Source organism: Anguilla anguilla, chromosome 7, assembly GCF_013347855.1.
Source record: "Anguilla anguilla isolate fAngAng1 chromosome 7, fAngAng1.pri, whole genome shotgun sequence".
Classification (NCBI taxonomy): Eukaryota; Metazoa; Chordata; class Actinopteri; order Anguilliformes; family Anguillidae; genus Anguilla; species Anguilla anguilla.
In genome coordinates, this window is record NC_049207.1 from 21,820,806 (window position 1) to 21,845,426 (window position 24,621).

The 24,621-nt window shown below is 45.8% G+C and overlaps 1 protein-coding gene across 2 annotated transcripts in view; it reads left to right on the forward strand.

The window, feature by feature from the left end:
- tesk1 (testis associated actin remodelling kinase 1) overlaps positions 1-24,318 on the forward strand; it is a 38,264-nt gene extending 13,946 nt beyond the window's left edge. Inside the window, exons 4-12 of one of the 2 annotated variants that reach the window (XM_035427245.1) lie at positions 6,700-6,821; positions 8,282-8,330; positions 8,970-9,116; positions 9,412-9,494; positions 12,112-12,202; positions 12,759-12,842; positions 18,663-18,749; positions 19,142-19,259; positions 19,681-24,318. In XM_035427245.1, the coding sequence (XP_035283136.1) occupies positions 6,700-6,821; positions 8,282-8,330; positions 8,970-9,116; positions 9,412-9,494; positions 12,112-12,202; positions 12,759-12,842; positions 18,663-18,749; positions 19,142-19,259; positions 19,681-20,759 (1,860 nt within the window). In that variant the 3' untranslated portion in view covers positions 20,760-24,318. The remainder of the gene's footprint in view (positions 1-6,699; positions 6,822-8,281; positions 8,331-8,969; positions 9,117-9,411; positions 9,495-12,111; positions 12,203-12,758; positions 12,843-18,662; positions 18,750-19,141; positions 19,260-19,680) is intronic. The other variant, XM_035427246.1, reaches the window with a different exon arrangement.
- Positions 24,319-24,621: the final 303 nt, after the last annotated feature.

The following is a 24,621-nucleotide window of genomic DNA, read 5'->3' on the forward strand; positions in this document are numbered from 1 at the left end:
AGTAATACGGCTGGTTTTCTTTTCTACCTGTACTTGATATTTAAGTGGTTGATTAATGTCATTGACTTGCTTGAGATTCCACTGACCAGGTCTACATGTGTCTGTTACTAGGCTAGAAGTAAATAATGGGAACCAGCAGTATTCTGGCCTTGAGGGCCATAATTGAGTATGAGCGAGAAGGCCTGGAGAAACATGAAAGAGGTCCAGATCAATTCAGTTAAACGAGTAATGAGCCTGTTTTTCTGTTCATTTATACCAATTAGTGTATTTCGCGTCAGACACAGATGTCTGTTTGACGTTTTCATTTCTATTATTGAACTTGAATCTTATGTTTTTCTTTCAGTCGAAAAGCCAGTCTTTTGCCAAATGTGTCCAGTTTCCTTTGTCGGTTCATTGGGAATATGTGAGAGGGTGTTGACGTGTATCCTGCACCGTTAATTGGGTGTTTGTGCACGCGTGTGTGCACGCGTGTGTGCACGAGTGTGTGCACGCGTGTGTGCGCGTGTGTGCACGTGTGTGTGTGTGTGTGCGCATGTGTGTGCATGTGTGTGTGAGTGTATTTCACAGTGCACAAGTTGAAAAATTTTAGAAGCACGCTAATGCATCCCAGTTAGCGGATGTGCTCCTAAATTAATTTTCCACACATCAATATTCAGGAGCAAGTGCTCCTAAAAGGGGAGCGCTGTAGAGCCTTGGCTTACCCTCACCAGAAAAGCAAAGCCGTGAGTGATGAGTCAGAGTGCTGCATGCAGGTGGAATGGTGCCCTGTTGCACCACTCCTAGCTCATGCTGTCATGAGGAAGTTTCTCTGGTTGTCCCTCTCTTGTTCTGCCACGTTTGCCCTCGGTGTCCACCTCACCAGCCAGCAGTAACTTGCAAATGTAGGGCTTGTGGAAAAAGGTGTGAGATTGAGAGAACTGAAAATGGTTGGTAGTGCAATGGCGCAATACATTTTTCATAGCTCAGATATTCTCAGATGGACGATGCAATGATGTTCTTTTGCATTGTGACTTATGCAGGATAAGAGTGTCTGCCAAATTCATGCCTATTAATAAAATATAATCCAAAATAAAGTGGAATAAACCAAAGAAAGCAGCACTTGAGTGCAGGCACTCTTCTAAGTCATGCTGGGGCTTGTAGTCGATTCATGCAGATAGGGCCAAGACCAGAACAACAACCCTATGATTGTTTTGCTCCATCCTTGTAAAGGGAAATCCCTTTTTGTGTTAATCATGTTGAGTGACTGTCCAATCCATCAGTAAGGTGAGTGAAGTAGGTTACCTTTTAAGAGGAAAGAGCCAACACTACCTCGCACCTGAGAGCTCAAATAACCCATTAGTCATTTTCAATTTCCTCCAGGGAGTGTATGCTCTGTAGGTCAGTCATGTTGCCCTTGGAGAGCTGCGGGGTGCTTGGTTATTTTTTCCACATTTAAAAAAACCAACTCAAAAAACAGTATTGTGGTTACTGTGAGTTAATCATGTAATCAGCTTCTTTTATTGCACAATTAAGTGCTGACTGACAAGGCAAACCCACATGCCCTGCAGCTTTCCAAGGAAAAGTGTGAACACCATTACTATCAGTTGAACGGGCACAGTCTTGAGCGATCTTTGCAGGAAGTGAAGTAGACTGCGCAAATGTAAGTGATACTGCTGCTAGTCAAGTCTGGGCTTGTGTTTTGTCTTCATTGCAGAGATGGCAGGAATGGTAGTAAGGCATTAGCAGGTCCAGATACTGGTTCCCTTACAGTTCCAGGCCCAGGTACTAATGCTTGAGTTATATCTGGCTCTGGTTTTGTTTGAATAACAGTAACTGGCTCAGGTACTGGTTCCAATACAAAAATGGGCCCAGGGTGTGGTTCTAGTTCAATAACCGGCCCAAGTTCTGATTGGATGGCAGTAACAGGCTCAGTTGCTGGTTCCTGGGCAGTTTTAGGGTGTAGTTCTGATGCCAGGGCAGGACCGTCCTGGGTTCTGCCTGTGGGCGGTAACTGCCAGTGGGTGTGTGGCCATGGGTACAGATTTGGTTGATTTCTGGGCCATAAATGTTCCTGCACTGGGGCTAATTGGCAGTGTGTTAGTCTTTGTCCTTTGATGGAGACTAGCACCTCATGGATTACTGGGCGTGTGATGTTTCCTAAGAGGTGTGGTGAGGTGGGTGTATATGGATATGTATTTATATTTGTGTGGTTTACTGGGTGCTTGTTGTTATATTTCTGTTCTGCGTGTGGGTGAGTATTTGGCACACTAGCCACTCACTGAGATCTCTCTCTCTCTCTCTGCTGTGTCTCTATCTCTGTCACACTGATGCGCACACACACACACACACACATACACACGCACAGACACGCACGCACACACACAGACATTTTCTACTCAACATGTTCCGTCCTCTGGCTAAGGTAAAGATCAAGAAAGGGGACCGTCCTGGAGATCTATTCATCCTATAGGTTTTCACTCCGACCCAAAGAAAGCATACCTCATTCTACAGCTAGAAAGTTTGTTTAGCTGATTATTAGTTGAATCGGGTATGCCAAATCAGCATTGAAATGAAAACCTACAGTAGCTTGATTCTCCAGGAACAGGGCTGGGGGGCCCTGTTCTGACCCAATGGGCACTGGCTGGTGCATACCCACACGCATGCACATGCATGCAAACACACATATACACATGCGTGAACGTGCCTGTACACACACACATAAGAGCAGGTGAAAGATCTCCATTAGGAATTTAGTACATGACTGTGAAGACAGGATATTGTGTGTGTGTGTGTGTGTGTCTGTGTGATACAGATGGAGACAGATACCAGGGAGACCTCAGTGAGGGGCTCTGTTGTGGAGATGTTGGATGGCCGGTGGATCATCTGGTCCGTCTGTGCTGTCAGTGTGACGGTGTCCTGGATTTCAGCTAGAAAGCAGCTCAGAGGAATGATGGGAAATCCAGAAAGCCTATTAGTGGCCTTGGCTGGAGCAGTGGGGGAAGGCCATTAATCTCCAGTGCACTGAGACATACTGGACACAATGCACTATCACATGTGTATGATTGTACAGACACGCATGCACATAACCACAGAAACTCACATGCGCACGCATGCGCACACACGCACACACACGCGCACACGCACACACACGCGCACACACTTTTCATAAAACTGTGTGTAAATTTAGCAGAAGCGGATATTGAAGTGCCATTAATGGAAGTGCAAACCAAAAACATGTTTTATTATCTAGTGTAATCGGGGGAGTGTCATCAGGGCCTGGCAAGACATAGCTGTTGTTGTAAGCTCTGTGTCTTAAGTGTTGTTAATAGGTAAAATGAAAATGGCATGAAACTGGAGGCAAAGAAAAAAGTCAAAAAAGAAGAAAATATTCAATTGAAATGCTTTATTGAAATTGAATACACATTACAAAAAAAAACACATCAACAATAAATAAATAGGGCACAGACGTCATAGCTTAGGCCGTCATTGCTATGGCTGACCTCACTACTAATAAAAGCAAGGTCTGTCATAGCAGTGAATGACTTTTGTGGCATATTTATAGCAAACTTTGTTTACGTGTTAAAAAAAAAAATTATATTCAATTACAATTAAGCATTGGATTAAGCAGGGCTATGCTAATGAAGCATCACCCGTTTTAATGTTGAAACCAGCTGTGATGATTTATATAATAACTTGAACAGTTATAATATTCAATTGACCTAGAATTTATTCAAATAATTTTGCTACTCTTCCCTCAAAAAAAGACGAATGAATGGAATAATAAAAGCACACAAAACATGCTGTACAACCATGTTTTTTCTCTTTTACGTACACAATATGAACAGTTTCAAACACTTATGAAATCAGTTCAGATCCTACAAACAAACTGATAAATCCCTCATTGTTTGTGTGAATGCATTTGTGAAAGATTTACAATCAAATTCGTTTGGCTCATATTTGATAAATGAGGCCCAGTGTGTTGTACTCACAATGAATATGCTGGACATGATTCACAGTCTAGAGTGGACACACACTCATAATAAAACATGTAGGCTAAACTGAGTAATCCATACATGCATTTAATCTACTGAAGCACACACAGGCACAGACACACAGACACACACACACACACACAAACACACACACACACACGATGGACATACACTGCTAATACAGCCTGTAAGTGGTCAGTGTGTACAGTCTGCATTAGGGTTCCAATGGTTTATGGGAAAAACCGAACCATTTGGTTCACCACCCAAAGTTTGATTCACAAGGTTTGGTTTGTATTCAGTTCAGTTCACTTGCTTCAAAAATCCTCATTTTTCTAGCTATGTTTCTGAAAACAACATTAACTCGCTTTCCTTAAAAAATCTTTCATCTAATGTTTATAATGGCCATTTATATTTGATGCGGTGAGTGCAGCTTGCAGATGAATCACTAGTCAGTCAGCTTGGGAAATAAGTTGTGAGAAATACCACAGCTAGAGGATCCTCTGATATTGTTTAAGTCTGCTGTTTGGGAGCATTAAGAATTCAGTGTTATCTGTGGAAGTGATGGGGAAAATGTGGTGGATGAAACAACGTCTGTGCAGGCATTGCTTTCCAAAATTTAACGTTGACAGCCTTATTGTGTGGGTATTATTTTATATTTGACACTTTTGTCACTTTTGAAAACCTGTTAAAATCTGTTTGTTCTTCTCAAGCTTTTGACAATGATTTTATTACATTTTGATAACTTTTCTAATAACATAAATGAAACCAACCGAACCGAATCGAGCTATGAGTTTTGTGAATGGCTGCATCCCTTCTCTGCACGTACTGCTTCCTCCAGAAGACACGCCCCCTGTCTGTGTTTATGTGTGTACGTGTGTGCTCTTTACCAGCGTACGCAGCTCGTGGTGTGAAGATGTGAGCAGACTGGAAAAAATGCAGCTCTTTAAGAGGGAAAAGCAAGGCCAGTGGATTTTCAGTTGTCGTGCATTTGGTGCCTTTCCTGCGTATGGTCTCTTGTGTGTTGCATTAGGGGTTGCTGGGGTGGGTTGTCGCGCATGCGTCTGTGAGATGTCTGGCTGGGAGACATGGAAATGTGACCTGTCAAGTCAGAGGATGGCGTGCAAGGGAGATTACGCTCTCTGTCAAATGGCCTCCTGACACAGCCGTGCTGCGGTCCGTCATGTGAACGGTTCTGACCTGCATTACCGCCCGGCGATTAGGCGGCCCCGGATCTCCATGGCGATGGGAGGGGGCTGACGCAGCGAGGAGTTCCGGCTCAGCCTGCCGCATTGATTTCAGAGGAGCGGTGGTGGCTGATCTGTATCTGACAGCATATCCAATCCTTTGTGTGAGCAATACTGTGGAGTGAGATGCTAGATGTAGTTATAATTTGGAATACGAAGGTGCGAGTGCTCTAGAACACATCTGTGTGTTCTGGAATGGAATATATGTGAGTGTGAATGTTCTGGGACATGTGGATATGAGTGTTCTGGAGTAGGCTGTGTATGGCTGGTGAATCTTTGCCTGTCAGAAATCTTCTTAAAAAGGGTGATCCAGGCAAGACTCTCAAACTGTACACAATCCCCCCACCCCCCCCCCCCCCCCCCCCTGTGGGCAGAGGTTCGATCCCCACCATGGCACCTCCTGAGCTGTGATCCTTTCTCTGTTTCCTGTCTGAATAAAGCTGAATATGAAAAAAGGGCAGTCTGCTGTCCTTTTAATTTGCAATAATGATTTATCACAGATAAACTATTAATGCTAAATGAGCTACTGTTGCTAATGTAGCGCATGCACACGCAATTCACTGGCACCAGCTGCGTAGCTTCAGGTCAGGGAGGCCTGCTTGCTTCAACAGATTAGGGCAGAAATTTGCAATAAATCAAACCTAAATATATTTTTGTCCTTGGATAGCTCACTTTCTTCTGTATCTGAATGTTTTGTTCAACCTGTAAACTGCATAGGGAATTCAAAGTGTCGGTTTTTTCATACCAGGTGTGCCCAATCACTTCAATAAACGCAGATGCCTCAGGTTTTTCAAAGATGTCAATGTTAACCACAGTGAAAGGCATCCACTGTATGTTTATGGGTCTTGGCATGTTTTCAAACTTCATATTCACCCTGGCATAGAGAAGTCTCGATAATAATAATAATAATACGTGTGTCTGCTGCTAGATTATGTCAGGATGTGGAATCTACTTAAAAATCAGACATCCTGCTCCAGAGATTTTACCACAGGGTACAGTTTCTGGAAACAATTTGACAATAAAATTATATTTTTCAGCATATTGCATATTTTAAACCATTCAGTTGATCGTGTGTGTGTGTGTGTGTGTGTGTGTGATTGCATTATAGTAATGGTGCCAACCTGGCCGATAACACGTTAATTCAAGACAATCATATAGATATGGATGGAAGGACATCTGAGGCCTGCTGTCTTGATAGCAGACAGTGAGCACATTAATGAAACTGATGCAGTTATGAAACAGAATGGCGGGAGGTGTGAAACAGAATGGCAGAGGGTGTGGTGTGTTCTACCACAGACCAGGTTTGGCCTGGTGCATGCCTTGGTGAGGACTTGCATTTTTGCAAATCACCTCCAAACGTCATCTGTCACCCTAGGTCTGTGCTTTTTAATGGGCCATCTTGCTTTGTTTTACTGCCGGTGTCGAATCCCTTTGATTTGGGTTTAGCGTTGACTGAAGAGCCTGCTCTCTATCTCCCCCTACAGGTTCAGCACAGGATCACAGGCCAGGTGATGGCCCTGAAGATGAACACAATGGCCAGCAACAGGGCCAACATGCTCAGAGAAGTGCAGCTCATGAACAGACTGTCCCACCCCAACATACTCAGGTCAGTTCGCCTGCCCCCCAAAAAAAACATGGCTATTACAGCCTTCAAATTGTCAGACTTATATATTTTTCCCCCTCATTTATGTAGATGGGCTATTTTGAAATGGTGTTTTCCACCCATATAAAAAATGTATTTAAGAGCTATGAAGGGTCAGAGATTTCCGTGTTTACCTTATCGCTGTGAATGTAGCCAACTCACCAGAGGCTTTTTTTAAAACGCATTTGTTTTCTGTGCGCTGGGCACTCAACCAATGAAAAGTAAACACTGCTCCTAATCATGGCTCTTGAGAAACAGAATATTATCCGCTCTAAGTCCTTGTGGCAGAATGTGAGCATGGTCCCTTGGAAAATACACAAAATCCCAGCTGCTTTCGGCCTCTGGTCTTTAGGGGTTGAAGTGAGAGCACTGGCTGGTTGAAAAGAGAGAGAAAGGAAACTGAGGAACTGGGGGAAAAAAATATTGACACATCGGCATAATGTCCTGTCATGTGCTTGTCATGTTATCTTTCATGTTTCTTTTTCTGTTTTGTAAACGCTTTATAAATTTTCTACTGCACTACATAGGGCACATGCAACTGTCTTTGTTAGATCTTTTTTTTTTTCAATGTAAGTTGTTTGTATTATAACCCTGTATTATCTGTATAATTGACTTCTGAAATTAAATGTGGACTTGTTCTTTGCTCAGTTGAAACCAATCTTTCACGCCCAGTTTTTTCTGAGTTTGATGAGCAGGCTATCAATAGGAGAGCCTTTTATGCACCATGCGTCCTTTCCATGGTTTCAAGTATCTTCACAAGGAGCCATTCTTTGTAGTAGCTTGGCTCAGTTGTTCAGGGCTAATTCTCACACTGTGGGTCTTAGGGATCATCAATAAATTGCTGTACTTTGCTACTATTTTTTGGCTTATCTTAATGACAACCCGCTTTACAATATTCTTTGAGTAGCAAATGTGAGTATTGTTCATGTTCAGAGCTAAATTTTGTCCATATATTTTCATGTAAATGCGTGGGTCTGGTAAGTTGTAGTGCAGTGTATCACATTCTTTGCACAAAGTTTTTACTGAAAAGGTGTCCAGGCATACTTCATTGCTTCAACGAGGCACGACATGTGCTTCCTACTGGTGAATTCCTGACATGAAATTCTACAGACTTAAAAATAAAAAGCTTTTACAGACAGATTTACTTCCTGCTGCCTTGCGGTGTCTTTAAGTGAACATGTATAAGAGTACCTTTTTATAGACATGCTTGTGTGAAATTGTTGGTAATTTTATTTTCCGACGAGTGCTTCACCCCAAGGTGCAGCATGTGCTGCCTTAATAACACAAGCTGTGACAGAACGTACTTCTGTTATTTCCCCATCTGAGGTGCAAGAAGGAACTTGTCAACATGCTGATTTTACAGTATCTCCCCTTCTCTTATCCTCCTCTTCTCCTCCCTTTCTCCCCCCCACCCCCCCTCTCAGGTTTGTTGGGGTGTGTGTACATGAGGGACAGCTCCATGCTTTGACAGAGGTGAGATATTCTCTCATCTGCTGTCCAAAACAGACACATACTTGTACACACACAGCCACACACAAACACACACACAGAGCAAGCATACAGATGGGTATGAGTCTCAGATCCATTAATGAGAACGCTGTCATTTGGATAACACCCAGCTTGATTTTGGTCAGTGAAGGGTTACATTGAGACACTGATGTGTTGCTGCTCCACAGTTCAGGGTTGAGTGTGTAGAGTAAGATGAGCACGTCTGACTTCCATGCTGCTCATTTACTTCCTTTTTTCTGTAGCTCTGCTGATCTCTAATCATAGCTCAGCACTGCATCATGCCGATATCTCATGCACAATGCTCTGACCACAGATCAGCAGTGCTAAGAGTGTGCGTGTGCACGTGTGTACGTCAGTGCGTGCGTGTGTGCATATGTGTGTGTGTGTGTGTGTGTATGTCTGGCGTCTGATGTGTGACTTGTGTCCAGATTTTTTTTATGTCTGTGCCCTCCCAGTTGATCCCAAGTGTTGTCCTTCCAGGCACTGTAGTTTCCATGGTGACGGCTGGTGTAGGTTGCTGCCCGTCCCCCAGCTGGGCACTTGCGGCTGACTGTTCTGGGGTTCTAAATGAATGACTGGCGTGCGTTGTTGCCGTGGTTACAGTTCATTAATTGGGGGAACCTGGAGCAGCTGCTGGACAGCGACATGTACCTGTCATGGGCGGTGAGGATGGGCCTGTCTCTGGATATAGCCCAGGGACTCCAGTACCTGCACAGCAAGGGCATCTTCCACCGGGACCTCACCTCTAAGGTACTGCATGCTACGTTTAACTTGCGCACATACACAACCCATAATGTATCTCTCCCCCGTCAGTGTATCTGCAGCATTTTGGAGGTTTTAAAGAGGTGACTGTCTCTTTAAATATAATGCTGACACAGATTATCAATAGCCCAGCAGGATATCTGAATTGATTGACTGTCAAGTAGGTGGTGCGTTTGACAGAATGTATGCGTATGCATGCACAGGCCCACGCCTTTGTAACGCTGAATGCTACGGCAAAGGACCCAGCTCAGTTTTTCACAGCCCCGCCCCCCTTCGTTTTCAGAACTGCCTGATCCGCTGTGAGAACGGGCTCTTCAGTGCGGTGGTGGGGGACTTTGGCCTGGCGGAGAAAATTCCAGACTACAGGTAAGCAAATACCTGTCAGCGATATCCGCGTGTTTGGCGCCTTTGCCCTGGCGTTCCTTCCCTCTTCTCACCGGTGCGGTGGCGCCACAGGTCAATGTGCTCTCTGCAATGTCAGCGGCTGCCTCTGACTGCGCTCACTGTGTGTCATGTGACCTGCCAGAGCCAGTCAGGATTGAATTAGATGTGCAGTGCTCAACTGAGAAATGCCTGCAGTTTGAGGAGGCTGTAATGTGAAAATCCTGAGGCTTTTGCTTATTCATTTGAAGCTGTTATGAGCTGTTGTGTGTGGCTCCGAACCTCTCCTGTAAGGAGGGGGTGAAAGAGTGGGGGCTACTGCCCCAGTGTGGGGCAACTGTGTGGCAAAAGGGGTACCAGTATGGTTTGGGTGTCAAAGCCTAATAGAAGACCGTGTTGTGCTCTTCACCCAAATAAATTTTATCAGAAGGTGTCCAATTATACAGTGTAGGGTGTTTTTGTACATAGTAACTGTAAAAACCTGTTATCCTCTGGCTAGGGACATCCATGTGAAAATGACATAATAGTAATCCTGTACTGTTTGACCCAGGTTTTTATTTTTTTGTTGGTTTATTTTATTTGATCTTTTTTTAAGTAGTGTTGTCCAATCTGCAGCAGCAGGCTGCAGGAAAGAGAGGATCAGGCCCTGTTTAAAAACGGCTCTGGGGCTGAAAACAGCTGAGTCACAACCTCCCAACCTCAGTTAAATCCCTCATCTGGGCTGTCTGAAGAATGCTGTTACAAAAAACTGTTCCAGTCTACCTGACTTCAGGAAATGACTGAAGAGAATGAGGAAGGGGGGTGAAAAAACATAAGAACGATTGTTCAATAAAGACCAATAATAATTCAGCTTTTTTTAGTGACGCAATGTCAGTTTTTAATTCCAGCTCCCATTACTCAGTCACCGAGCTCTTTTTAGCCTTCATTGTTGTGGCCAGTGCTAAACAGCTTCCCATTGGCATAGTCCAGTGGAAAATCCATGATGTAACTGCTATCTACCATTATACCCCTCCCGCCCCCACCCCCTATCCATTACATTTACATTACATTTATTTGGCAGACTCTTTTATCCAAAGTGACGTACAATAAGTGCATACCGAAGGTCTTTGGAACAACTATAAAACGCAGGTCCGATAAGGTACAATACTCGTTTTGTAACAGTTATTCATAGCCGTGAACACATTAAGTCCAGCTCACTCAGTAAACATTACTCTCTGGCCCAACCTATGCTAAGTCAAACTAGGAGGCATGACAAGCTACAACATCAAGATAATGATGCAAAGTGCAATATAAGTGCTGGATGTAGGTACATGTAACATTAAAGTGGCACAGGAGGTACATGTCCCCACCCCCCGACCCCTCGGGCATTTCGATTGATGGCCTGAGGGTCTGTCACACGGTTCCTGACACAAGGCCGGCGTTGATTTGTAATGGACAGCTTCTCCTCTTTTACACATGGAGGTGGTGAGGCTGCATCTGTATGTGAAGTCACTTTGACCTTGACCTTTTTATTTGGGACTGGGTCTCTCTGGTTAGTCTCTCCCACATCCCTCAAACCCCCCACCCCCCCTCCCCCTCCCGTGTGCTGTGAGGTTCACCATCCTTTGCTCCCGTGTGTACATTTCTGCGATGACCGCTTGTGTACACATCTTTGTGTATGTGTGTGTGTCAGCGCGTGTGTGTTGTGTTGTGTGTGAGCGCCGGAAGGCTCGTGTTTGCTTCTGTGTGATGCAGGTGTGTGGAGTCTGCTGCCTACGCAGTACGTGTCTGTGGCGAGGGGGGGGGCACGTGTGCCTGCTGAACTTTCATGGGTGCTGTGTGCTCTACTGTATTTCTTGGGACAGGGAGGATTGGGGAGGAGAAGGTCGAGGGGGGGGGGGGTGTGTTATGAAACTCTCCATATAAGGACAAACTATTCCACAGTGCCTGGCTCAGTGACCACTTTTCATTCACTTCCCCAAATGGTGTTTACTGCAGGAGCCATAATTCAGTCTGACCGCCTTCCATACCTCTCCTCTCTCCTTTATCTCTTCCTTCTTCCTCTCCTGCTCTTTGGTCCGTTTAAGCAACAACATTGCTTCTTGTACTGTAAGTGGACGAAACGACCCCCCCGTCTGCATGTAGTGGAAGAAGCCATCTCCCACCGAGCCTCATGTGTGGCTAGTTCTACATGCAAAACAGGCTATTAGCTTGCCTCTGCGAAATTGCATCGGTGTCATCGGCAGTAAACACACGCCCGGATACAATTACCCAAGTAATGAAATTTGATTGCTGCCGCTGTTGATGTTCTTATAATTGATTGGCTGCCGGTAGGGTTTGATGGAGCATCTCCCTTTGTCAGGACTCATGGCATTGTGCGTGTCATGGATTGTTATTAGTGGGACGATAACCAGGGTGAGTGTACGTACCCCAGCAGTGATGATATACCTTCTTATTCAGTGCCGATGTGCCGTGCAGTCACACTGATGAATAAGTTGTGATGACAGACTGTGTAATGTGTTGATGTCTTCAGTACTGTTGTGCCTGTACTTGTCGTGGTGAGCGAGCCATACAGACATGGTGAAATGTTTTTGTTTTGTCTGTTTTCTTTTATAAACCACAGTGAGGGAACGGACAAACAACCCCTGGCTGTCGTGGGCTCCCCCTACTGGATGGCCCCAGAAGTGTTGAGAGGAGAACTTTACAATGAGAAGGTATGGTGCAGTGGCAGAAATAGTTTGGGTTTATACACAGGTCTGTGGATCAGGGAGAACACCACAGGGGGGAAATCAAGGGAAATGATGGCTGGGCACCAGCAATATAAAAAATGTCAAAAAAAGAAAAAACAGGAAGAGGCAGAGTCTTGATGGGATATAGACTGGAAGAGGAGGACTCACGAGAACTCATGAATATGAAAGGTTGGCATTTAGAACTTCACACTCAAACTGACTTATGGTAAATTGGTCTGTCCTCTGCTAATGTGGTCAAAAGAAGTGTGGCATTTAAAAATCAGCATTCTTCTAGGTATCTCCCATCCTGGACAAATTTGAGCCAGTGATGCTTTTTACATCACCAGGGCAGACACGCCTATGATGCATCGCTGAGTCAATTCTGTCACACAGTCAGTGATGTTCAGCGCTGTGTTCAGTGTGGCCTGGATTGGTGCTAAACTGTACCGTGTTTGTCAGCTGTTGAGTGGGGAGCACAGGGTCCTTTAGCCCGTGTGGGTGTGTCTCTCAGTGTGTGTGATGAGCTGCACCTGCCTTCCAGGTGGACGTCTTCGCCTACGGGATCATCCTGTGCGAGATCATCGCCCGGATACAGGCTGACCCAGACTTCCTGCCCCGCACCGAGGTACACTGCACACTCACTGAGTACATCCACACACTACACAAATGCACACACTGTACACACACTGCACACAGACCAGTACATTGCGCACACGCACACATAGTACATGCACTACACACTCGCACACACCCTCACACTGCACATATGTGCACACACATCGTACACATGCGCATACACCTCCACATACTGCACTCCCACACGCGCGCATACACACAAAAGTCTTATTTCACATCGTTTTCCACAAATTCTCTTGATTGGCACATTAGTGACTGTCCCTTAGCTTCACCCTCTACTGTCAGTAAAATGCAGCTCCTCACTTTAAGTAAGGAGCTATTTCTTTCTGCGTTAGTCAAATCTAAAAATACGCGATGGGCGCAGTGACTGTATTTGTTAAATATTGCATGCAGTGTTTACGTGAGCACAGTTTATTTGGGCAGCTGGCACTGTCTGTGTTGACGCCGTGTCTCCTTGGCCAAACTGTGTCTGTTGACTAGGAATTCCCTAGTTTCCTATTAGTTGCTGAGATGAACTGATCAGGTAAAACAACACTGTATTATTAGGTCAAAAATGCACTCACGGCTGGATACGCTTTTGCAATTTAATCCCAATGGGTAATGCAATATGAACTTTGTGCTGCTGTTTCTTTCACTATAATTGTTTGCATTTTAATGGAGCTGTGATGAGGCTCTACATGTAGGTTTGTCTGATTTAATGCGGGCTTAATGTGAACGTAAAGATAAGCTGGTGGTGGGGGGGGGGGGGGTCTTCATTTGGCTCAGCTTTTAGCTTTTGAAAAGGAGCTAGACAAGCATCTGACTTTCAGGTTCTGTACACTTAACCTTTTTTGTGAATGCGATGTGCTTTTTCCACATCTCGTACGAGCTATGCAAGGAATTTCCTCATTCGGGGATAATAATAACAGCCCTGTTTACTCTGTTGCGTCACATTGACTAGCCGCGGTACGTGTAAGACTACGATGAATTGTAAAAATTCCACCTTTCTAGTTCTCAAGCTTGATTTTTATATGCATATAAGGAGCCTGTGGTATGGAGGTGTGATTGTCAGTTATGAACTGCTGATCAAGCAAAGATTGTGCTTTATCAAGCAGATTACAATGTCCAGCACAGCTGAGACATTATGAAATAGCTGTATAGTGTGTACTCTGCCCTCAATGCGCAAACTGCAGCCCAATGTGCTAAGTGAATAATTTTATGTTATAAGCTTCCTAGCTTACCGCTTGCAATGAATTATTTATGCGGCGTTGCTCTGATCGGTGGTGGTGTTGTCTGCTTTGACTGGCTCTTGTCTTAAACTGGGGTTTTGTTGCAGGTCTAGTTAAGGTGCACACTATTCTGCATAAATGGCTTAAGTGGGATCCATTTAAGGGAGGATTGCATTGTTTGATTTTAAGTAATCCTGTGAGCTCCTTACATACCTGTGTTTTAGATCAGGAGCAAAATGAAATGTGTGAGACCAGATGAGTCCAGGGTGTCACGGGCCATTTAGAGAAAACAATTAAGACATTTATCTTGCTTGCAGTGTTCAGCAAAATATAACTGAAAAGTCTGAGGTGTGCTAGAATTCAGTGTCGTGCAAAGAGCTCTCAAGAACAAACTGAAATGTACTGCACATTGTGAGGTAGCAATTTATTATAACTAGCTAGTTGCTACATCACGTTCACATTTGTTAAGAACTTGTAAACCCTATATGGATAGACTGAGCAGTTCCGTTTATCTCTGCCAGTCTTATTGCTGAAATGTCTTCCTTTGTGTAATAATTAACAAAAATGACCTTCATGACATCTTCAACTATCTTATGGATCTATGCTATCTAGTTACACATCACATAGACATTTTCCCTCTTTGATGATGGTTATCTCACCAAAAAAGTGCGGTGACCTCTTAACGTTGGCACTGCTCTGGAGCTCATTAATGATCAGTATCAAGCTTACCTTATGGGGACATTATCAATGCATTGCATTATAGTTTTGAATGAGCCATGGTTATGTGAGTGCCCTGTTGTGATGCTGAGCTTAATGTGTCTTATGGTGATATCAAGAGCCAGGTGAGCACAGCGTCCATTTTGGGACACTTCTATGACATCGGAAAGAAGCTGTGATGTCATAGAAGCCGTCAGAGCTCCTGCACATTGGTGTCCCCACAAGTAAAAGTGTGATGTGACAGAGTGTCCTTTAGACACCTGTGCTCTCAAGGGCAGATCTTCCACCTGCATTGGATTCCACCTGAAGTGGATGCCACCAGTCTGAGCCCGTCTGAGAACATTTAATTTGACTTCAAGATGACAGATGCCATGAATCAACAACGTATTAAAACCGTAGCCTTTCGTAATTGACCTGGTCATCGCTCCTCCCGTCCTCAATTCTTCTCTCTGCCTCTCCTCTCACAAACTCTCTGCCTTCCCTTCCATATAATAATTCCAGTGATGAAGGATGTCCTATCGCCATGACGCTACTGCCCCACCATTACACTCATTAATCGCTACTTGGAATGTTGCCAATTTAAAAATCTAGGCCTTTTTAGTTAACTAGTTGTACGTTTCTCTGGAAAGGGACACCAGCTAAATACCTAAAATGTAAATTAAAGAGAGGCAAATCCTGCAATGGGTTTACATTGGTTCTCGAGCTGTACAGTGAATGAGCCCTCAGTTATCTGACCATGCGATTCCGTGGCAGACATTGGCAGCAGCGTGAGGCGAGAGCTGATCCGTCAGGCCATAATGGCGGCTGTCGCGCATTGTCAGACCGCCGTCGGGGGGGGCCTCTTTAGAGGGCCGTAAGGTACACACAGCTGGACCGTGCCTCCGGTCGTTGTAACGCGCGTTCTTTGTCTTCGCCGGCACCGTGTCGCTTATCATGCGGTGGCAGTGTGTTCAGCTCATAAAACGTCATCTGCGATTGAACTGATTTCACAATGGATCGTGTTTGCCGATTATAAATTGAAATGTCTGAGCCGGATCCACTGCTGTTCCTTAAGCCCGGCGCTAGCGTGAGCTGGAAGGGTGCTTATCCTGCGTTCGGTGACCGAACGCACTTGTATGTTGCCTGACCCGAGGAGATGTCGGTTACTTTAACTGCTAGGACCTCCCAGTGGAACCAGAACCTTCAAGTGTTCCCCTAGCTCTCGTGTCCATGTGTTGTATGATTCCGTGTTCTGCATGATCAAACGCCAGTGTTCCAGAACCCCCCCCCCCCCACGCAATTCTGTTCTGCTTTGGTGCGCGTTTGTAGAGTCATAATCCTCCTCCCGCTCTGATTGGCGGAAAATGACCGCTTTAGATCGCTGGTTGGACCGAGGGGACGGCGGGCGGTGGGGAAGGGCGGTAGCGGTGATATACGGCGGTCATAAACCCGGAGCGCGGAAGGAAGGGGAGCGACCAGCGGTTCATCTGCCGCAGGAATGTAATGTGATCACCCAGGGGCCCCCAGTCCCTGACCGCCCCGTGTTTACTGATGGTTGCCGATGCTCGTATTTTAAAGCACGGGGACCTTTTCGCTGATTGCTGTGAAAGGTTTTCTGGCTCATGCCATGTAAATGATATGTTAATATGCCCCCGTTCGATACTCTGAAACGTTGGGAGTGGGCTTGTAATCCGTGTAAAACTGAAGCTCTTTTCTCTCGCAGGTTGATGGTGCTCGCGGGCGAAACGTGGTTGCTCTTCCGTTTTATTGCTGAGTAAATTATTCCGTCTGGGCACGGACCAGTTTATAAGTGCAGAATTTACAATTCGGAGTGCGGATCTGGCTGTCCGCGGCTTTCTCTCCTCTCACGAGAGCGGAGTAAAAGTCTTCTGATCTCTCCATTAAGTGAAATTTTTCCGGGAGCCTTATCTGGGCTGTAAAGCAGTTTGGCTGTGCCATCACTGATATCAAGCAGAATGTGAGAACGCAAACGCACTGCGCATACCTGTGGGAATAGTTTATGAGGTCAGACTCACCCTGCTTTTCATCCCACACGCACTGAGACAGCCAGCGTGTGTGTGTGTGTGTGCGTGTGCGTGTTTGCATGTGTATGTGTTTGAGTGTGTGTGTGCCTGCAAGTTTGTCTGTATGTACATGCGTGCGTGTGTATGTGTGTGTATGTGTTTGTATATGTGTGTGCGTGTGCATGCGTGCGTGTGCGTGTGCATGCGTGTGTTTGTGTGTGTATGTGTTTGTGTGTGTGTGTGCGCCTGCGTGTTTGCCTGTATGTATGTGCATGCGTGTGTCCATCTTTCCCTGCAGATCTTTTTTAACCTGTCTGATTCTGCATAGAGCGCAGAACTCTCCCTGTTCCTTTTACATCTGATAACAGACTGCAGCAGTCTGAGATGGCTGTCGGATGCAGCTCTCGTTTCCATGCACACGCCATGCGCCAATGAGCGCGTTTGCAGCTGCAGCCCCCTGTGTGTCCTGCAGGGAAGCACAACAGCACCTGCTCTGGTTACTGGTGGTAATGCATCCTGAGATATTTCGTTTTTCAACCAGAGGTGGAGGAGCTCTGTAACAAATGCCAAATCTGCTTCATGTATATTAAAGAGAAAGCAAGCAATGTCTAGAGCAGGCCGCTTTCATATGAAATGGTTTTTCCACGAAATGTGTTTATTGTCACATACGCGTTTGATCAGAACACTTTCATGCTAGGTACTGCTAATTGGCTCTCTTGTGAGATCTGGGGGGAAAATCTGACTGATTTCCATTCGAAGCAGAGTACTGCTTCCTCTGCATGATGCAGCAGTTGACAGGGACAGGAAGCCCAGCGGTTTGCTTCTCTCTTCCTCTGCCTTTCTCTGAAGTGAGAGCGCCGTCTTTCATTTTGTTCTGCTTTGCAGTGCGGCGTGTCAGAACAGGAACTGCAGTCCGATTGTGTTGACTGAAGAACCGACTAGAAGTGCTGAATGTAGTCAGAATTTTGTGCTGTGCATTTAGATTATATACACACAAAGGTGTAGGAAATGGCCATAGGATCAGCCCCACTCTGGACTATACACCCTTCCTGGTATTTGGGAAACTTCCCCAATGGCACTTACATTCGGTGCAGAGTGACCACCCTTTGTGTAGGTTCAGATCTTGCTGGGTAATTTTTTGGCTAGTGATGGGGGTACGCTGTAAAGAAGTTGGCTGCATTCCCACAAGAGGGATTGCTGACTGTGGTTTTCTCTCCCTCTCGTTGCTCTCTAGTGACCTTTGCTGGCAAACAGCTGAAATGGCACACTCCTCTGAGTGTGTTGCATTACTTACAGCCAAACCAGGTGAAAAGACAGTGGCGGCTAGCTAGTGCTAGCGGTCAGCCTCTGGGACTGCGCTGGATCTCATAGATGAGGAGGTGTCTTAGTATCATTGGGAGGGATACATTGGGAGCCTCTGAATTGGTTGCTGAATTCAACTTGAATCCAAACACTAGAGTCAGGATCCTACAACAGTGTTTCTGAATCCTAGTCGTACAGACTTCTGTATGTGATACTGATGTTTGTTCAGACATGCTGTTAGTTTTGATCAAGTTGATAACAGAATACTAGCCTAGATGCATCATCTGACTACAAATAATATTCTGGTGCTACCACACAGTTCTTACCCAGGTACCTGAAAAAAGAGAAAGAGCTGGTTTTACGAGGGTCAGTCCATTCACGTAAAATGTCTTCATTATTTAAAAAAAAGTAATACATTTTCTGAAATAAAAGTTTTTGGAGATGTGTTTCAGTGGACCTAATCTCAGAAGAGATGTGTGCTGTTATTTTGGCCTGTCCATTCAGGCTGAATGATGAAGGGTTGACTGTGTGGGTGTGTGACTGTAACCCCGGTATTGTGTGTGTTTTCTCCCACTGCAGGACTTCGGTTTAGACGTGCAGGCGTTCCAGCACATGATTGGCGACTGCCCCCCATCTTTCCTGGCCCTGGCTGTCACGTGCTGCAATGTGAGAAGCGCACAACTTTTCACCTCAGATAGAGTTTCCACACACACGCGCATGCACACGCGCACACACACACACACACACACGCACGCACACATACACACACCCGCGCGTGCACACACACACACACACACACACACGTGCACACACACACACACACGCATGCACACACACACACACGCATGCACACACACACACACACACGCACCCGCGCACACACACACGCATGCACGCACACAACACATGCTCACAACGCACACATATGTATTCACATAGGCGCTCACACATGCGCGCAGTCATCGCATATGTTCACATACGCACACACGTACACGTGCACACACTCACACACACAAACCCCATTCGCTCTCACTCCATCGCTCTCTCCTCTCATTCAGATGTGTGCAGAGCAGCGGCCATCTTTCGCGGAGATCGTGATAGAACTGGAGAAGAAAGAGAGGGAGCGAGAGAGGGAGGAGAAGAAGGAACTTGTCACTCAGGGCGAATCAGGTACAGGTGAGCGACAGAACCTGAAGAAAGGATCTCAGTCATCACCCGTTAGGGAGCCACTCAGATTAGCACACATCTCACTGGTGCAGGGTGTCAGGCCAGAACACTCTCTGTGTAGAGCTCAGCTTAGGGGTCAGGAGCTGGACACATCCTGATAGGACTCAGCTGTGCTCCTGATTTTCTAGCCTACAGAGAATCCAGTCTTTGGTGCATTGTGTCCAATAACTGTTCTGTGTGTGTGTGTACGCATGTATGTGCGCGAGTGCCGTGTGTGCAAGTGCGTTTTGTGTGCATGTGTGTGTCTGTCTGTCTGTGCCTGTGTCTGTGTGTGGATGCATGTGCATGTGTGTGCGCCTGTGTGTGTGTTTCTTCAGTTATCCAGTAACAGTCTCCTCACTCGTCATCTCACTCACCTGTCTTTTTGCAGAGCCTGTTGCCCTTGGCGACAGCCCTCACCGAAGGAGGTCCCTGTGCCTCCCTGGAGACCAGCGCCTGTCCCGGAGCAAGTCGGACATGCTGCCCCCTTCCACGCCGCCCCTGCTGGGGACCCCTGCACGGGTGAACCCCTTCTCCCTGCGGGACGATCTGAACGGCGGCAAGATCAAGCTCTTTGATACGCCCAGCAAGTCGGTCATCTCCCTGACCTTTACCCTTCCCCAGCCCCACGACCCCTGCGCCTCCCCCTCGAAGAGCGAGCCCCCCCGGGGGGTGCACCGCCGCTGCCAGTCCCTGCCCTGCACCCCTGAACTGAGCCGCATCCCCATACTTTCGGTGGCCCTCAGGGGCGACGAGACCCAGGGGCCCATGGGCACCTTGGCGGACATGGACTCCGATAGCGTGGAGGAGGAGTATGAGGAGAGGGGGGAGGCGCAGGAGGAGGTGCATAAGGAGTCAACGGAGGCCCTGGATCTACCAGGCGATGACTCGGGGCTTCCCCTGGACCTGGAGATGGTGTCCTTGGAGCGGCTGGAGGAGGAGGAAGAGGAGGTGGAGAGGGAGAGCGTGTGTCTAGTCGAGCCCATGGACTGCACCTGCTCCCCCGACACACTAGATGGTGCCATCTCAGCTCCATCAAAACCCCGCCTTGCCTCTACCTCCACCCTGCCCAATGGCTGGGGTCCGCCCAACTCCAACGGCCCGCCCTCCCTCCCGCCGCTGCCCCACCTGGACAACAACAACAGCACGGTGGTGGTCAGCCGTCCCCTAGCCTGGGGGGGCAACGGGTACCATGCCCCTCCCGGGTCCCCCGCTCCCTTCCCGCTGCCCAACTCCAGCAGCGCCGCCCTGGAGCAGGACGAGGTCATTTCCTGTCCCGGCTGCTGCCTGGCGGGGCTGAGCTTCCCGTCAGTGTGTCTGCGGGGACCCCCCCGCAGGAACCCCCACCACCCCTACAAGAACCTGAACGGGGATGCGACGCGGGGGCTGCTCTGCCGTGGTACCAAGAGCCTGGTCCCGCCCCCAACTCCCCCCGAGCCCGGCCTGTCCCTCCCTGAGGCTCAGACATAGAGGGCGCCCTCTGCTGGACAGACCCTCTCATAGCACTACTGTCAGTCTAACTGTAAATACAATGTAATTACCTGCTTCCTATCCCTACTGCCGTGCAGCAAAAAATGGGGAGTATTAAAAGTGGGTTGGGTATATTATTATTATTATTATTATTATTATTATTATTATTATTATTAATAATAATAAATGAGTTAACTGTTTTCCCCTTTGGTATCACAGAAGAAAAAGTTAAATGAAAGAAGTGTGCAGTTCTAATATTCTATTGTGGTTTTATCACTTAAATAAATAAAGTGATTTGCGAATACTGTATTTTCTACATCTTTTACTGTAACACACTGCACTTATTGAACAGTATCATCTGATCTTTTTCAGATTTTCTCTGGCTTACTAGTTTGTTGCTAAGTTCTCCGGTAAAACCCACTACCAATGTAAGAAGTGCACACGTAACCTTGATAATCTAAATACTGAGTCTTAAACTTGTGACATATTCCTTTATGGGGGGAGCAGTACTTTCAAAAGCAATGTTAGTTTACCAATTGTCTAGTTTACCCTTGTACCAATCCAGAAATGCAGACTCTGAAAAGCTAACAAACTATATCCACTAACTTTAGACATGTCTCTGCAGTAGCTAGGTCAGCTAGCTGGCGAATTATTTCATACATTACCAAAAGAGGGGAGGAAATGGCTGAAGAACAGTTGCTGGACAGCTTGTTTGGAGAATGTGTTTCTCATTTTAGAAATGAAATATTACCCTCTCCCAGTGTGCAGAGGACAAGATGAACTACTAGAGCTGGGCACATTGAAAAGTGAAAGATAATTTTAAGAAATGTGAATTTAATATTATTTACTAGGCTGTACAGGTCGCCTCAGCTATGTAGCTGTGGTAATGGTCCCAAAGGTGATATTGAGTTGTTTTCTGTGATGACTTTCCACAGTATCATTAATGGCAAGTGTTTTTTTAGATTATACTAGGGGTTTGTGATACCAAACAAGGGGATATTCATTTGGTTCATCTGTATTACAATCATTATCATCATCATTATTATTGTTGTTAATATTAGTGACACTACCTTTTTGACTGTGTGGGTCAGATCTGATGTTTGTCTTTAACGTACATGTGGTGCTATGGTGATGTGGTGCTCACATTGAGGGCAGTGTGCTTGGCTGTATGTGAGGTGTGTGTGTGCGTGTGTTCACGTATGTCTGTGCCAGTGTGTGCACGCATGTGTGCCTATGTCTGTGTGTGTGTGTGTGTGTGTGTGTGTGCGCGTGCATGCACGTGCATGTGTTTGTCTGTCTGTCTTTCTGTGTGTGTATGCAGGTGCTTGCATGCGTGTGTGTGCGTGCGTGCAAGCGCACGTGTTATGATCTCCGTGTTGCTCCTATCCCTGATCTCTCTTGCTCTGATGGGAGTCAGTGAGCACCTCCCATTTGAAGGTGATGAAGGCCAGCCGGGATGGAGGAGGCATAAACCCTGCTCATTTCCTGCTAGCTGCTCCTCCTGGCGAGGACTCGCCTGTGACTCACACTGATCTGAGATCAGCCCTGCTGAAGGGAGCAGCTTGTGTGCAGCGTCACTGCGCCTGCCTTCTGAAACATATTCAATGAACTGCCCTAAGTGATCATTTTCAATTTAACAGAATTAAAAATAGTATTTTTATAAAGATTGTTTTACAATGCCTTCTGCATAATAATAACAACATTATTATTATTATTATTATTATTATTATTATTATTAATAATAATAATAATAATAATAATAATAATAATAATAATAATAATAATTAATAGAACAGGTGCTCTCCCAGCCTACAGTGGTATTTATCATCTTTTCTGCTCCTTGTGGGTTCATGCATGCATGTGTATGTCTTCCTGTGCATCTATTCAGTTCTGTGAATGAGATATCAATCCCAGTTTGGTTTATGCATTTTCTCCAGATCCCCACTAGCTGCTCGTGTAGAGTGTAAGTTTGAGGGTCTGTGTGCGTGTATGTGGGTGGGTGTGAGTGTCTGTGCTGTATGTTTGTGTGAGTGTCTGTGTGCGTGTGTGAATGTTTGTGTGTGTGTGTGTGTGTTACTCGTGATGGCAGTCTGTGTTGTTTCATGCGTACTGCGTACTTAGAAAATGGGGGGGCGAGGTGACATTGAGTCTTTTCTATGTTCTGTGTTATCTTTCAGACAATATGTATGATATAAGGAAATGGAAAGTGAAATGTATATTTTGTTACTAGAATTTTTATTCTCCATGGACTGATTACTGTACAGAGTTTTTAAGATTTTGCTTGATGCTTTTAATGCCCTTGGAAACTTGTCATCTGTCCAAAAGTGTGTTTGTCTCCCCCTGGTGGAAGGAGGACCCTGGTTGATGAGGCCTGGCTGCTTTTGTGTGGTTTTCTGTGTCTGGTAGTCATGGTATATCTGAAATGCTAAAGGATTTGGCAAATTATATACCTATGCATGTGGGGGATAATATTCAGAGCAATCAAAATCTATTTATGGGAAACTTGTATATGCATAAATATATACTAGTGCATGAACTTTACAAACCTCTGCATCAAACTCATTCCCATCTTGGTTTGTTATTAGACGACACCATCTTTTTTAATGCCCACGCCAAGTTCTGCACATTGAACAACATACAAACGTGATTGGTTCAGAAATCTCCCACCAAAGGCATTGCTGCTGTCCAGTGTGTTATGGACAAGCTTGATCTTTGCATTTTGATGTGGATAAAATGAACATAGAAAACCTGTTCCCTAGACATGCACACAGTAGGTAAATGAATTAAAAATGAATTCCCAGATGTCAGTTTTGTAAGGTTTAATCTGCTCGGAATTCTACCATCCAGGCCCTGGCTGTGTGTCTGTCACTAAATATACAACGTTGCACGTTCTGATGTTACTGGACTGGGCCACTGAACCTTCTGCTTCACTGGCCAGTGACATGCCAGATTTGCAGACTCTACCACCTAGATAACTCAACTGCATCCCTAAACATCTTGCATCACTGAGTAGACTGCACCGCAAAATATGGCAGTTTAGCAGGCTGTACCCTTTAAAGTCCCACATTGCCTGGACTTGACCCGTAAGTAATGTCCTACATTAACTGGACTGGACCGTACCCCCTGACCCCCTAAATATGCCACCCACCCACTTATTCTGGCTGTCCTGTATCCTAAATGTACTTAAAACCCCAACATTTCCTACGTTTGCGGAATCCGCAAAATGGTGTCTCTCTCTCCCCCATTCTATCCCCCTGGTCGTTCCCCTCCATGTGGTATGACACGGAATGCTGCTGCTGAGTTTGTTAAAAGGCTCCTCTGCTGATCAGGCATGGCTCTCTCCCATTGGTGCTCTGGTCTGAGGAAGCTCAGTGCGACCGATTCACACGGCCTGAAGCCTGTCACTGCCAGAGACCTCCCTGCCCTCTCCTCCAGCACTTGCTGTGTTAGCATTGGAAACAAATGGCAAAGACCAGCCGCAATGAAGCTGTGCGCTCACGTTCATGTTATTTAAAGGAAATCTGAAATAAAATGAGGGAAATAAAACATTGAATGTAAACGGCCTCTGTGTGATTGATTCTTACGGACGGGTTCACTGCCACACCTCCAGTTAGACACACTTCTGATATTCACAGATGGGTAAATCAGTTCAAGGTAGGTAGCTAGAGGCATTCGTTTTTCATGTTGCTGTAATAGGACGTCCATCCTTTGCTTCAGCAGAGATACTCTTATGCCTGAGAGCTTTTGAGATCTGTCATTACACCTTTGTGGACCGAGAGACAGTACAAGATATGCATCTTCAGCTGATCCCATTTTTTAAAATAAAAAAAGTAATTTTTGAAATTTCAATTAAATTATTTTC